General features: G+C 46.9%; 1 protein-coding gene across 1 annotated transcript in view; it reads right to left on the bottom strand.

The window, feature by feature from the left end:
* The window catches only part of LOC144179527 (uncharacterized), a gene marked incomplete in the record, with an annotated part of 127,156 nt that overhangs the window by 70,783 nt on the left and 44,178 nt on the right, over positions 1–12,195 (bottom strand). The window contains 3 exon segments of the mRNA XM_077707919.1: positions 2,208–2,483; positions 8,928–9,133; positions 10,583–10,800. Coding sequence (XP_077564045.1) covers positions 2,208–2,483; positions 8,928–9,133; positions 10,583–10,800 — 700 coding nt within the window.

Raw genomic sequence — 12,195 nt, 5'->3', positions numbered from 1 at the left:
CCTTGAGAGATACGCCGACTTTTTATAGATCTGCGCGGAATCGTCTTCTTTCAATTTTTCATAATTCTCTGAAAAAAAAAAAAAAAACATCAGAAAACTTTTTCAGATCCTCAAAATTTCACGAAAACTTCTCTAGGTGATCTTCGTTGGGCCACTGAGAGTCTAACTCCCGATCTGTTTGCGGAGGCCCTTGTTCTAGAAAGCCTTTGCTCCCTGGTAGCGGCCGGACACTCGCATTGTTTCACTGCTTCGAAATGTTTGTGCGCGAAAAAACGCAGCACCAGTGAAACCTTCCGCACCGTTTCCTCCGTGCCTTCAACCCTTTTTGTATTTCCCGCCCTGACTTCCTTCCCCATGCGCGATGAAGGGACATCCATTCTCTCTGACAGATAGAATTTTCCTTCGTGCCGGTTTCCACATTTTATTTCCTTTTAGTAACCTCATATACGAACACTTTGGTATATCAACTGGTGGTCCTCCGATTGATGGCAGACGAGACGTATAGAGACAATGCTGCGTTGTCACTAACAAAGGCGCTGAAGAGCGCTGCGGAGGAGGTCCTGGCCACGATAAATGTTTAACACGCTTATCGTGACCTACGCAACAAGACTCGTGCTCTGACTGCATAACAGTAGCCTAACTTCATATCTGTCGCCCTTGCAATCAGTGATGTCTAGCTGGAACGCCACAAAAGGAATATCATGTAACCCATAGCTGGGCGAGTGAAACAAACGCGAAGAATTGCCACGCCTTACGGTCTAGGAGGTGATGTTGCTATGGCACCAACAGGCGATGGAAACCTTGTCACCTGCGCCGTTATTTCCAAGAACGCCAAGGCCGGGATAGCGCCCCGTCGCGCACTGATTATCAATAAATGAGCTCGCGGCAGCCAAAGTTTTTTTGGCTGCTGCTCCCGTTGCAATATTTTTTTTTGTGTGTGTGTTCCCGAAGAACGAAAACAACGTAGAGTGCCGCTTACCCAGAAGTCCCTTCAGCTTTATTACTTTAGCGTGACGAATAAAGTGAGCTAACAAAGTTAAGCGAAAAGCCACACGGGACGAATGCGCGAGGTAAGCTATATAGGCTCTGTGCACAGCGAATTAGTCTTACCTTCTCAATCAAAACATTTTCATCCGCCAGCTAGTACGCGTTGTTTCATTTAACACGGAAACGAGTTTGGAGAGGATTGTGCGAGGAAAAAAATATGGCACCAGGAAAATGAGGGTAATTAAATTCGCCTAGCTTACCTTGTTTGTATTTCTTAAGTTGTGAGTCTCGTGTTTTCGAAATTAATGTCGAACCAGCACTCTACTGCAGCGATTTGAACGTCAAATCGGATTTATGTTCTGAGCTTGAAACTATGTAAAGCGATTACCCGCGACTTCGTCGAGCTGATCGTATTGGCGTTTTTGTGTAAATATATTATTAAAGCAGTCCAATGTGCGTTGCGTTCGTTAACGCACGCGGCATTAAAGAAGCAAATTATTTTAATAGGATTCCTATCTTCATACAGCTTACTGAATACTTTGACAGGATTTGATTGATTAAACTTTATTAGACGAGAGCTTTGAGTCCTGATGGTAGTGGCACATGTACTAGTGGGGGGGGGGGGGGGGGTTCTGCTTTACTCGGGAAAATTCAGGCCCTCGTTGGCTGTTCTTTGTTTTCGTACTGGGTCGCGCTGGTCGGAGAGTTTTGATTTGGCGACAGTATGTTATTTTCATTTGGAGTTGGGGGAGCGACAACACTTGTATGATTTCTCGCCGAATAGGCCTAAATATTTCTTTACACACAGCGAAAGCTTTCATTTTGTCACCTCTCCTAAAATTTCTTTAATGCTTCCCCTGTCAGACGCTTCTCTTTGCATTAAACGTGAATAAGGACAGATCGCCACAAAAGGCGAATATGAAACTCTACTAAAGAAACGTCAAACGCAGTTGCACCTGGGCAAACAGGATCGCTGGTGGAAGACAGCGGTTGAGTTTACACCTTCTGGAGATCTTTAATGGGCGTCGAATACCCTTGTTTGAAACATATCACGCACCATTTTAAAACACCCTTCGCGCTCGTGCGTGTGCGTGCGTGCGTGCGCGTGTGCATGCGTGGGTGCGTGCGTGGGTGCGTGCGTGCGTGCGCACATGCGAACGTGAAATCGGGAATCTTTATAGAGTCCAGCATAAGTATACAAGCAAGGTGCAGCCGCATACCTTCGGCGAACACCTTGAACTCGCAGAAGCGCAGCGTGTCCTGTCGGCCGAAGACCTGAAGCGTGACGTACTGTCCCAGCACGGGCTGGCTGCAGTTTAGGCGCAGCACGCGGAACGAGGGCCTCGTGACCGGGTACACGGCGCAGGTGAACGCGTGCAGGAAGTTCTCCTCGATGGCGTGCGGGATGCCGTAGTTCTTCTCGTCGTAGTACCGGTCGAACGTCGACACCAGGCCCGTGTTGTCCACCATGACGCGGAAGCCGCGAAGGCTCTCGGCTGCACGCCGCACAAACACGGTAACCCGGAGTAAAGCACGCATATATATATATATATATTTCAATCAATATATATCAATCAATATATATCAAAATCAATCAACCCATTAAACTCAATATTAAAACGAGGGCTGTGTGGTTACTCGTACAACGCGCTCGTTTGTATACAAACGAGCGCGTTGTACTACGAGTAACCAGTATTATATGTATATATATATATATATATATATATATATATATATATATATATATATATATATATATATATATATATATATATATATATATATATATATATAATATATATATATATATATATACATAGAAGGGTTGGCAGTCAAGAAAACGCCTGAACGCAACGCAAAGGGGAGGATATGGTTGCTCATTGAAACAGATACGGAATTTGGAAAGACAGAAAGTGGAAAAGATATATATATATATATATATATATATATATATATATAGCGAATCAGAATAGGCAATGAAGGGCTCGTTGAAACTAAGACAGAAATAAGAATTGGCAGTCAAGAAGACCTCGGAAAGCAAAGGGGAGGATGTAGTAGCTCAAGATAAAGAATTTGGAAAATAAGAAAGTGGAGAAAAAATGCCCGCCAGGTGGGATCCGAACCCACGACCTCCAGAATACCGGTCTGGTGCGATAACCACTACGCTACCGGCGGGGCTACTTTAGCCTCCACTTTCTGGGGTATTTATGTTCAGGTGTTCTTGTTTCCTGCGCTTGGGGGTGGTGGCCAGCGCCACTCAGGTATCTCTCTCTCTCTCTCTCTCTCTCTCTCTCTCTCTCTATATATATATATATATATATATATATATATATATATATATATATATATATATATATATATATATATATATATATATATATATATATATATGTATATATGGACAGAAAATAAGGGTTGGCAGTCAAGAAAACCTCGGAAAGCAAAGGGGAGGTTGTGGTGGGTCATAGAAAGAGATGAAGAATTTTTTTTCGAGTCGAAAAGAAAGCGGTGAAAAAATGCCCGCCGGGTGGGATATATATATATATATATATATAGTCTATCGGCGTTCCACGAACCTACGAGATTCACTCACTTCATCTAAAACCACTCGCCCATCTTACATCGGTTGTCGGCCCTGCCAAAAACCGCGATGCCAAATTTGCCCCCATATGACGACCACCACAACAGCCACTAGTACAGCTTCAAATTTTAAGCTTAATATCAAAGGAAATTTCACTTGTGACACAGAAAATGCTATTTATCTGCTAGAATGCGCGCAATGCCGTCTTCAGTACATTGGCCAGACCGCCAACTCTTTCAGACTACGTTTCAACAATCATAAGTCACACATTAGGACCCTTCCCAATCTGCCGTTATCCAAACATATAAACGCAGTTGGCCATTCGTTTGATAAAATTAAAGTGACAATTCTTGAATCCGGTTTCCGTTCGCACAATGATAGAGAAGTCAGAGAATCCTATCTTATTCATAAATTCAAATCCATGACATCAGGCTTAAACGAAAACATCGGCGCGCTGACATTTTTGGCGCACTCATAGTCGTCTGTGTGAACTTTCACATCTTGATTACACATCTTTGTGCATGGGCATTCGTGTATGATAATGCGCGCGTGCTCGCAGTTTCACTGGTATAGTTTTAATGTTTTTATTCTATTATCAGTTTCTTTGGCCCCACCTTATATTGTGTAACAGTGACGTATATTGTCGCGGTTGCTCTCTTTCTACTTTGCACTGTAATTGGATGCTGGTTCTGTTGTACTGCACCCTCTCTCCCATTTTTCTGTTTTTGTTTTGTTCGCTACAGCCATGAATGATATGTCAATGTGAATACGAGTTATGTTTTGCTATTGCATCGCACATCATTTTTAAAGATTTATCAGTTGTTCTGACGCACCACGCAGCACGTGCAACCCTCTTTGCTGTGATTGGCCCTTGAAGCCTTTAAAGCTTATGCTCATGCGCTTGTGTTTTATTCTGACGAAGGCCTGTCCCAGGCCGAAACGTCAATAAAGTTTGTTTGTTACCCGTTCGTCTGTTCGCTCTACGGTATTTTCACCGGGCCCATTGCATCATCTTGTGACGTATATATATATATATATATATATATATATATATATATATATATATATATATATATATATATATACATATATATAATACTGGTTACTCGTAGTACAACGCGCTCGTTTGTATACAAACGAGCGCGTTGTACGAGTAACCACACAGCCCTCGTTTTAATATTGAGTTTAATGGGTTGATTGATTTTAATTATGTAGAGGCGACATTTCGTAATCGCGGTCGCAGTGCTATGAACCCGCCGGCGAAGGCCGGGCGTAGTTAGCTTTCTTTTGCCGCGCCACACACACGCAAAATAGTCACACTACCGGTGCAACGACCCCAACCAAAATGAATACAAGGTTTGTCCATATAATTATGACGGCCTGTTGGGTGAGGGAAGCTGAAACGATGCGATGCAACCGATTGTTTCTTCGTACTGCCCCATGTGAAGAAGGAAAAACTCACACCGTCTTCGCCACCCAACTTCACAGCAGTAAATGAAGCGCGTAATAAGTTTTAAGGACCCATTGTTGCCTCATTACGTGTCTTCGATGCCGCTTTTAACGCTGGCTTCGGCGGTGTTGGAGACACGGCGAAGATGAAGAAAAGGAACGTGAAACCTAAGCGAATGGAACCTGCGTTAAATTCGTTTCGCACGGCAGAACACCTGTTTGTTAGGCGGTCAGACGTAATTTTAATCAACATTTAGCAGCTGCTTTCTTGTTACGCAATATTTTTTCCTTCCTTTACGGCAGGCATTGCAGACACTTTTTCGCTGACCCTTCGAGTATCCTGGTGCAAAACCACATTACGCGGCCATTGGGTATTCATCGGCGGCTTCCGATGCATTTCCGCGGTCATTATCGGCCGCGGTTGTTCCGGACCTATATACTAGAGTCACGGTAGGAAAGACCGAAGAAGAATAGCGGGCTAGATGCAACAGCACGTGCACTTTCACATGAGTTTCTTTTTTTGTGTGTTCTGTATTTAAAGCAGGTGTTTAGAACCTTCGTTTCAAACCTCCGTTTCGTATCCTCCCTCATGAACATTAGCCTCGGCCCGATGCACTCACCGTTGTGCGGCTTTAGGAGCCCGCTTGAGAACCTTTACATGTTTAGAACTTACTGGCGGTGAGCCTGTGCAGCCTGATTTTTAAATCTTCTTACAGATTGAGTCTAATTCATAAATACTGCTACACAGTATAAACCAGATTTTAGCTAGTCAGCGTAAAATACCAAGAAAAAAATGTCTCGCTTAATAATACAGTTACCCCATGGGATTAGGAACAGGCATGCGAGCGGCTCTTTTTTAAAGTTGTTTTAACAAAGCTGACCGCTCTATCGCATGTTCCGGGCAGTCCGCAAAAAAATAAAAAAGAAAAAGTTTTACCTCGCCGGTTACGCCGCAGTTGGATGATGGTGGTGGTGGTTGTTGTGTGGGATCAGGTGGGGTTAGCCTGACTGGATATGCCTGCAATTGCTCCGCCCACGCTCCTCCTAATCAGTCTATGTTAGGGTCCTTTCACTACGAGTTCACCAGGGGCGGTATTCTCGTAACTGTCCCTTTTGAAAACGTCCATTTTGCGTCCCTTTCATCGTGACGTACTTCCGGTTAAGAAGTGGACGTTGGCAGCATGGAGGAAGATTGGCAGTAGGTTTGCCGCGCTTGCGTTACGTCACTTCCGGTTGTTGGCTTTTAGCCAATCAGGGCTCGCCAAAAGGGACACTTTTGAAAGGGACGAAAAAGGGACAAAACTTGAGAATACCGCCCCAGTTCCGTCTCCTGAAGAAAGCTTAGTAGAAGGCGCGACACGTCTCTGCGCAGCATCCAATGACCTCTTGAGTCATGGGGTAATGAAACAAGGTTCAGCTCACAAAGCCACGTCGGTGCTTTTTCCGAATTCGTCTGGACGCGGAACCTCAATGGAACCTCTGTCATTTTTATTACTTTGTTCACATTAGGGTGGAAACGTGGACGCCAAAGGGGCGTAAAATGTCCCGTGATGGTCTGCTTTAAAATGCGCCGCTCGTCAGGCATCACTTTCAGCAAGCGAGTAGTTGAAAGCTCTGCTCGGGCCGACTTGTCAGTGGCTTCGTTTTCTCTCACTTCTACGTGCTTTCCACTGGTTTTGCATATTTAGCATACGTTTTAAGGTAACTCCTAGAAGCAGACGCTTCGGCCGTTTTGATTGAGCTTCTGGACGAGACACAAGAAGCATTGGCACGTTATCTCTACGGGAACTCCATGTCTCAAGGGTTATAAGCTGGCTTAGAGTTCGTTAAAGATGACCGAATGGCGCACCGGGAGCGATTTAATCTTTTTTTAAGGGCGCCTCAATTGCAACACACTCCGTCGTCGTAGATTACGTATATGGTCGAGACGAGCAGCCCGGGAAGCATTGAGGGCGGGGATCAGAAAAGTTTGCGCAATGTTCGTTAGTACTGTCGGCAGAGCCGTCCGTAAGTACGTGAACGTCTCCGCTAGTCCGGTCCGAGTGCTCAAGTGCACTTGGCTACTCGTCCTCGTGAGTGTTGGGTGCCGAGATTCCACCCTTAAGCGTAGACGTCTGAGCAATGCGTTCCCGGTATCAGATTCTCCCAGCCGGACGAGTTGCAAGAGCCATAGACTTTCATACTAATGTATACTAGAGGGAAATATGGTCCCCCAGACTAGGCGAGCCGTACTTCAGCGAGCGTTCCGTCATGTACCGGGCAGGCACGTTCCACTTGTCCTTGGCATGGCTCATGAACGGGCCTTTGGCTGCAAAACAGCAACACTATTACGGTATAAGGTTAATCAAACGTGTTTGTTATAATAAAATTGAACCTCCAAAACGATTCATTTGTCTGGGATTATTTAGAAGCTTCATGCAAGATGACCAAGAATAATATATTATCCTTTTTTGTTGATTTTGGCTGCGAAACAAAAATGAAGCCTTGTGGCTAGCCAAGTCAGGTAGCGAGGAACGTCGCTAGCTGCAATGGCAGCGCCCACGACGGCCCGCGATTGCAGCGCCAGAGTTCCCTCTAGTATACATTAGTATGGAACTCTAAGGTAAGAGCAGCCTCTGGGACACGGTAAAGCGGAGGTGTGGAAATTGGGGCCCGTTACGAGGGGCTTTTTATTTTGACGTCGCTTGGGGAACTTCGAGCTATATCTCTATCCCCATTCTATAAAGTGCTTCCAGTGGCCCAATTCTCTAAAACGACGGGGCGTCGCTTTGAAACGACGGGATAGCGCCATGCAAATGCATGTGTCCTGGGGTTTGGGGTGGGGGGGGGCGTCGCTTTGAGTGTGGATGAGGCACCAGATAAGCCAAGAAAAGCACTGTGGCAAGGGCACAAAAGACAAGCAAAATGACGGGGGACAGTGCCCGTCGCTTTGTGTCCTTGTCACAGTGCTTTTCTTGGCTTATGTGGTGCCTCATCCACACTCAAAGCGACGCCCCCCCCCCACCCCAAACCCCAGAACACATGCATTTGCATGGCGCTATCCCGTCGTTTCAAAGCGACGCCCCGTCGTTTTAGAGAATTCGGCCCCAGCTAATCGTACTGAGACTGAAATGAAGAGCAGACGGTAAATTGCACGACTCTGCATGAGTGCTGAATCTAGGGGGAGTCCATAGATAATGAATACGTCCCCAAGTAACTTCGAGCAGTTCTTCGCTGGTTAACCAGTTCTGCTTTTTCTTTGCACGTTTCATTTCTAAGCGACACTGAATATAGCAACATTATAGCAACATTATGCTACACCGAACCTGCGCCCTAGAGCAGGTTCGGTGTAGCAACGTCCCCATACGTGAAGTGTTCGCGGCTAGCGGCAACGAACGCCCGCGTGCGCATTATCTCGACCACGCACATTGCAATGGCTTCTGCAGTCTATTTAAGGTAAGAAAGTAGGCTGTCGTGTTCGGTTTTAAATTAAGCTGCTGTGCACTGTGCACGGGAATCTATCTTCCTTTTATTCTGAAGCTCTTTTTGTCGTTACTTCTTGCGGAAAAAGTACTTCAAACTGGTGTGTTTAGCTGATGGGTTCACGTGGGTTAGGTAAATTTAGGTGCGTCATTCAGTCTTACACCGTGAGTAACTGGCGCAATCAGAACATCTTCCTAAAGCCGAATTTTTTTTTGTGTAAAACTGGGTCTCGTAAAATGAAATTTCTATGTACACATCTGTTCTCCCTTTACTCCAACTTGGCTGGCATTTGCACAGGAGCAGGTCTAAATGCTCTCTTTTTAGCTCGCCGGATGAAAATGCCTGGAAGCGTTGCACTTGATTCACGCCAAAATTTCTTGCTAACGCAAAAAAGGTTCGCCAGCCGCACATCTATCCGCGAGTCACTGACGCTATGCCGAGTACGGACCTACGTCGTAGTAGCAGTAGTAGAGCACGAGGCCCCTGTCGAAGAGCGTGGAGTCGAGGCGCGGGTGGCCCTCCCTGAACTTGGGCACGCCGCCGTGGAGGTCCGCTTCGGCCGTCATTCGGGCTCCCAGCTCGTCCTCCATGAAGTGGAAAGAGTGCTCGAACACGGACATGCCCTGCACTTTCTGGCACGCCCCTGCGTCGTACCTGGTGGGCCACGCGCAGGGAGGAACGGGACAAATGGCTGCTGTGTCGGTCAGCATTGACAGACCACTCAAGCAACTACAACAGCGAAGGTTCCGTGAACAGATTACCCGCAATAATTCCCCGAAGCCTTGGGGAGGACATCTAAAATTTACTAACAAATTGAAGACAACAGAACGCCGGAAAAGGCGCGAATATAGATTCTTACCTTCCTCATCATAATCATCAGCCTATCTACGCCCACTGCAGGGCAAAGGCCTCTTCCATACATCTACAGTTATCCCGGTCCCGTGCTAACTGCGACCAATATGTACCCCTGCAAACTTCTTAATCTCATCTGCCCACCTAACTTTCTGCCGCCCCCTGCCACGCTTGCCTTCTCTAGGGATCCACTCTGTTACCGATAATGACCGACGGTTACCCTGCCCTCGCCCATTTATTGTTCTTAATTTATAATAATATGTCCTTAACACGCGTTTGTTAAGAACATATTCTTACCTTATGTTACCTTATCTCTCTCTGAATCTACGAAGAGGAGAACTAAACATAGTGGAATTGCTCGGCGGACTGTATGACCTCATCTGGTTACGCTAGTAGGCATTACCTGGCTTCACGAAGCTAAAAATATCGAAGTGGGTGACAGCAGCTTATTTTTTCTCTCTCCAACTGTCTCTATAATCAGGTAATCAATGCTGTCAGTCAGCACACACACAAAAAATGATAACCCGCTTTTTTCTACAAGCTTATCTTCCGATAGAAGTTTATTAGGGACACCCTTCGAATCCATTGACCGGAAGCTTGAGTTTTGTTTTTGTAAAACATGTCCTATAATACGAAAAGGAGGCATTTTATTAGGTATAAAAGCGACAATCCCATTCTTAGGAGTGCCCGAACTGAAACAAGAGGCGTTTCAGCAAAACTAAGCGTTTGAAGTCTTACGACCACAAATGACACAGACTACCATATTCGTGTGCGTTTTTGTTGCAGGAGAGATGTTCATCATTGCACTTGGGAAAACTATTTTTTTATTTCATTAGTTGTTTTTAGCATAAAATTAACTACGACACCAGACTTCGTTTTCATTTTCGGAGTTTTAGTTGTGCTGCTCTCTTAGCTGAAAATAAGTGTCCTAGCTAGCGGAACTGCCCTGCCTTGAGAGACCCGCGAACCCAGTCCAATGAGCTAATTCCACACGAAGTCAGGCCTAAAATTCTGCGGGAAATAGACCCATTCGGAAGGATCTACGGAGCACAGGAATGTTGTCCTCAAAGCATTCGAAAAGCCGGTACACCGGACCACATTTAATCCAGACCCCCCCTCCACTCCTACGACTCCCCTCCCCCATCTCCCCTCCCGGCGATGACTGAGGTCAAGGCACGGATTGTAATCAGGTCCAATAAATTCACATCGCAACAACAACAAGCGTGAAAGTGAGTAGGGGAATGCTCGCACTGCAGAAGGTAGAAGGGCAGTTCGGCGGGCAGCCGTACGGCCACGTCGACGCTGCCGTCGCTGCGGCAGCAGAAGTAGATGGTTGTGTTGTGCGGCGTGTAGCGCCCCTTGGGCAGCGTGCCTTCCACGCGGTTGTGCGCCTCGGGGTCCGAGGGCCGCCGGTCGATCCAGGTGACGTAGCCGCCGCCCTGGAAGCCGTCGGGACACGCGTCGCCCACCTGCACAGTGCGCGCACAATGCGATCGATCCCCAATGCGACAAAGTTGGAGGTGACTCACAAAGGGTTTGATATATAATGGATAATTAGACACACGAGATGCTCAACGCATGCGTAGAAACAGAAATTTCTAGGGGATGTTCAGACTTCTCGATCTGACTGATTGATTGGTTCTATTAAAGCGGGATTCACACGACGGAGAAACCCTCTCACGGAGGCGGAGGGATATGTGACGTCAACACCACGTGACCGGATTTTCCGTCTTGGTGGCGCATCCACACGTGCGGAGCTGCCCGGAGTGACTAGCAGACGACAGCGCGGAGGAAGCGAGGGCGAGGCTCGCTTCCTCCGCGCGAGCCTCGCCCTGTGTGCCAAAAACTGGTTCCATTCCCTACGGAGGGCCGCCGCCGCCGAGCGAAAACTTGCGGTGGCATTTTCTTTCCCGGAGCATCCGCGGGCGATCCCCACCGAGGGGCGGAGCCTAAAACCGGTCACGTGAGCGGCTCCCGCGGGCCAAAAAGAGAGGGGTTCTCCGTCGTGTGAATCCCGCTTAACGCGCCGACGCAACGCAGGCGATGAGGCGCGCCGTAGTGGAGGGCTCCGGATTAATTTTGACCACCTGGGGATCTTTAACGTGCGCTGAAATCTCGTACACACTGGCGTTTTTGCTTTTCGCCTCCATCAGAAAAGCGGCCGCCGTGGCCGGGAATCGAACCCGCTTCCTCGTGCTCAGCAGCATCACTACACATCATCCTGTTTTTCCTGTCGCTGCCTTCACCTATCGATGTTGTGTGGCAGCGGCTTACCCTCCTCACAACGTGCGGGTTTAAAACAGTGCGGGTTTAAAACAGTAAAACAGCGGGTTTAAAACAGCCACTGAGCCAGCGCGGCGAGTAGACTTCTCGATCGATCTAAGCGATAATTCAACACACCCGAGGTAGTTAGTACTGTGTCTTAAAGCAATTTATTTTCGCGCCGAGGTGAAAACGTATACCAATTACTCAAGACACAGCATTGCTCTGAGTGAAGTCCCCGCGGACAAAGTAACCGTAAAAGATTCTTGGGTTAACCAGCAGCACCCGTTCAACATAAAAAAAAAAAAACGCAAAGTTGCTGCAACCATGCTATCGAAAGTTCTGCACTCGCGGATGCTCCCGTTCACTAACTGGTGGCATCGTAGATCATAAAAAACCGCTTGGCGCCACGTTGAAGAAATAATCCAACTTGCGTTGGGATTAACGCCTGCAGACTAGCGAGGTTTTAAAACTACATCCGAGGGCTTCCGATTGCGCACGACGTCTGTATATGCGTGTATTTAATTTGTGTACCGTCCTGACGTTCATCCCGAAGAATGCGTACGTTTCTTGCGATGATGCGGGTGTACGCAACTTCCGTA

This window comes from Haemaphysalis longicornis, unplaced genomic scaffold, assembly GCF_048455015.1.
Source record: "Haemaphysalis longicornis isolate Haplotype H1 unplaced genomic scaffold, Haemaphysalis longicornis Haplotype H1 scaffold_4, whole genome shotgun sequence".
NCBI classification, from domain to species: Eukaryota; Metazoa; Arthropoda; class Arachnida; order Ixodida; family Ixodidae; genus Haemaphysalis; species Haemaphysalis longicornis.
The sequence above is the reverse complement of the archived record's forward strand: the minus strand, read 5'-3'. Positions and strand labels throughout refer to the sequence as shown.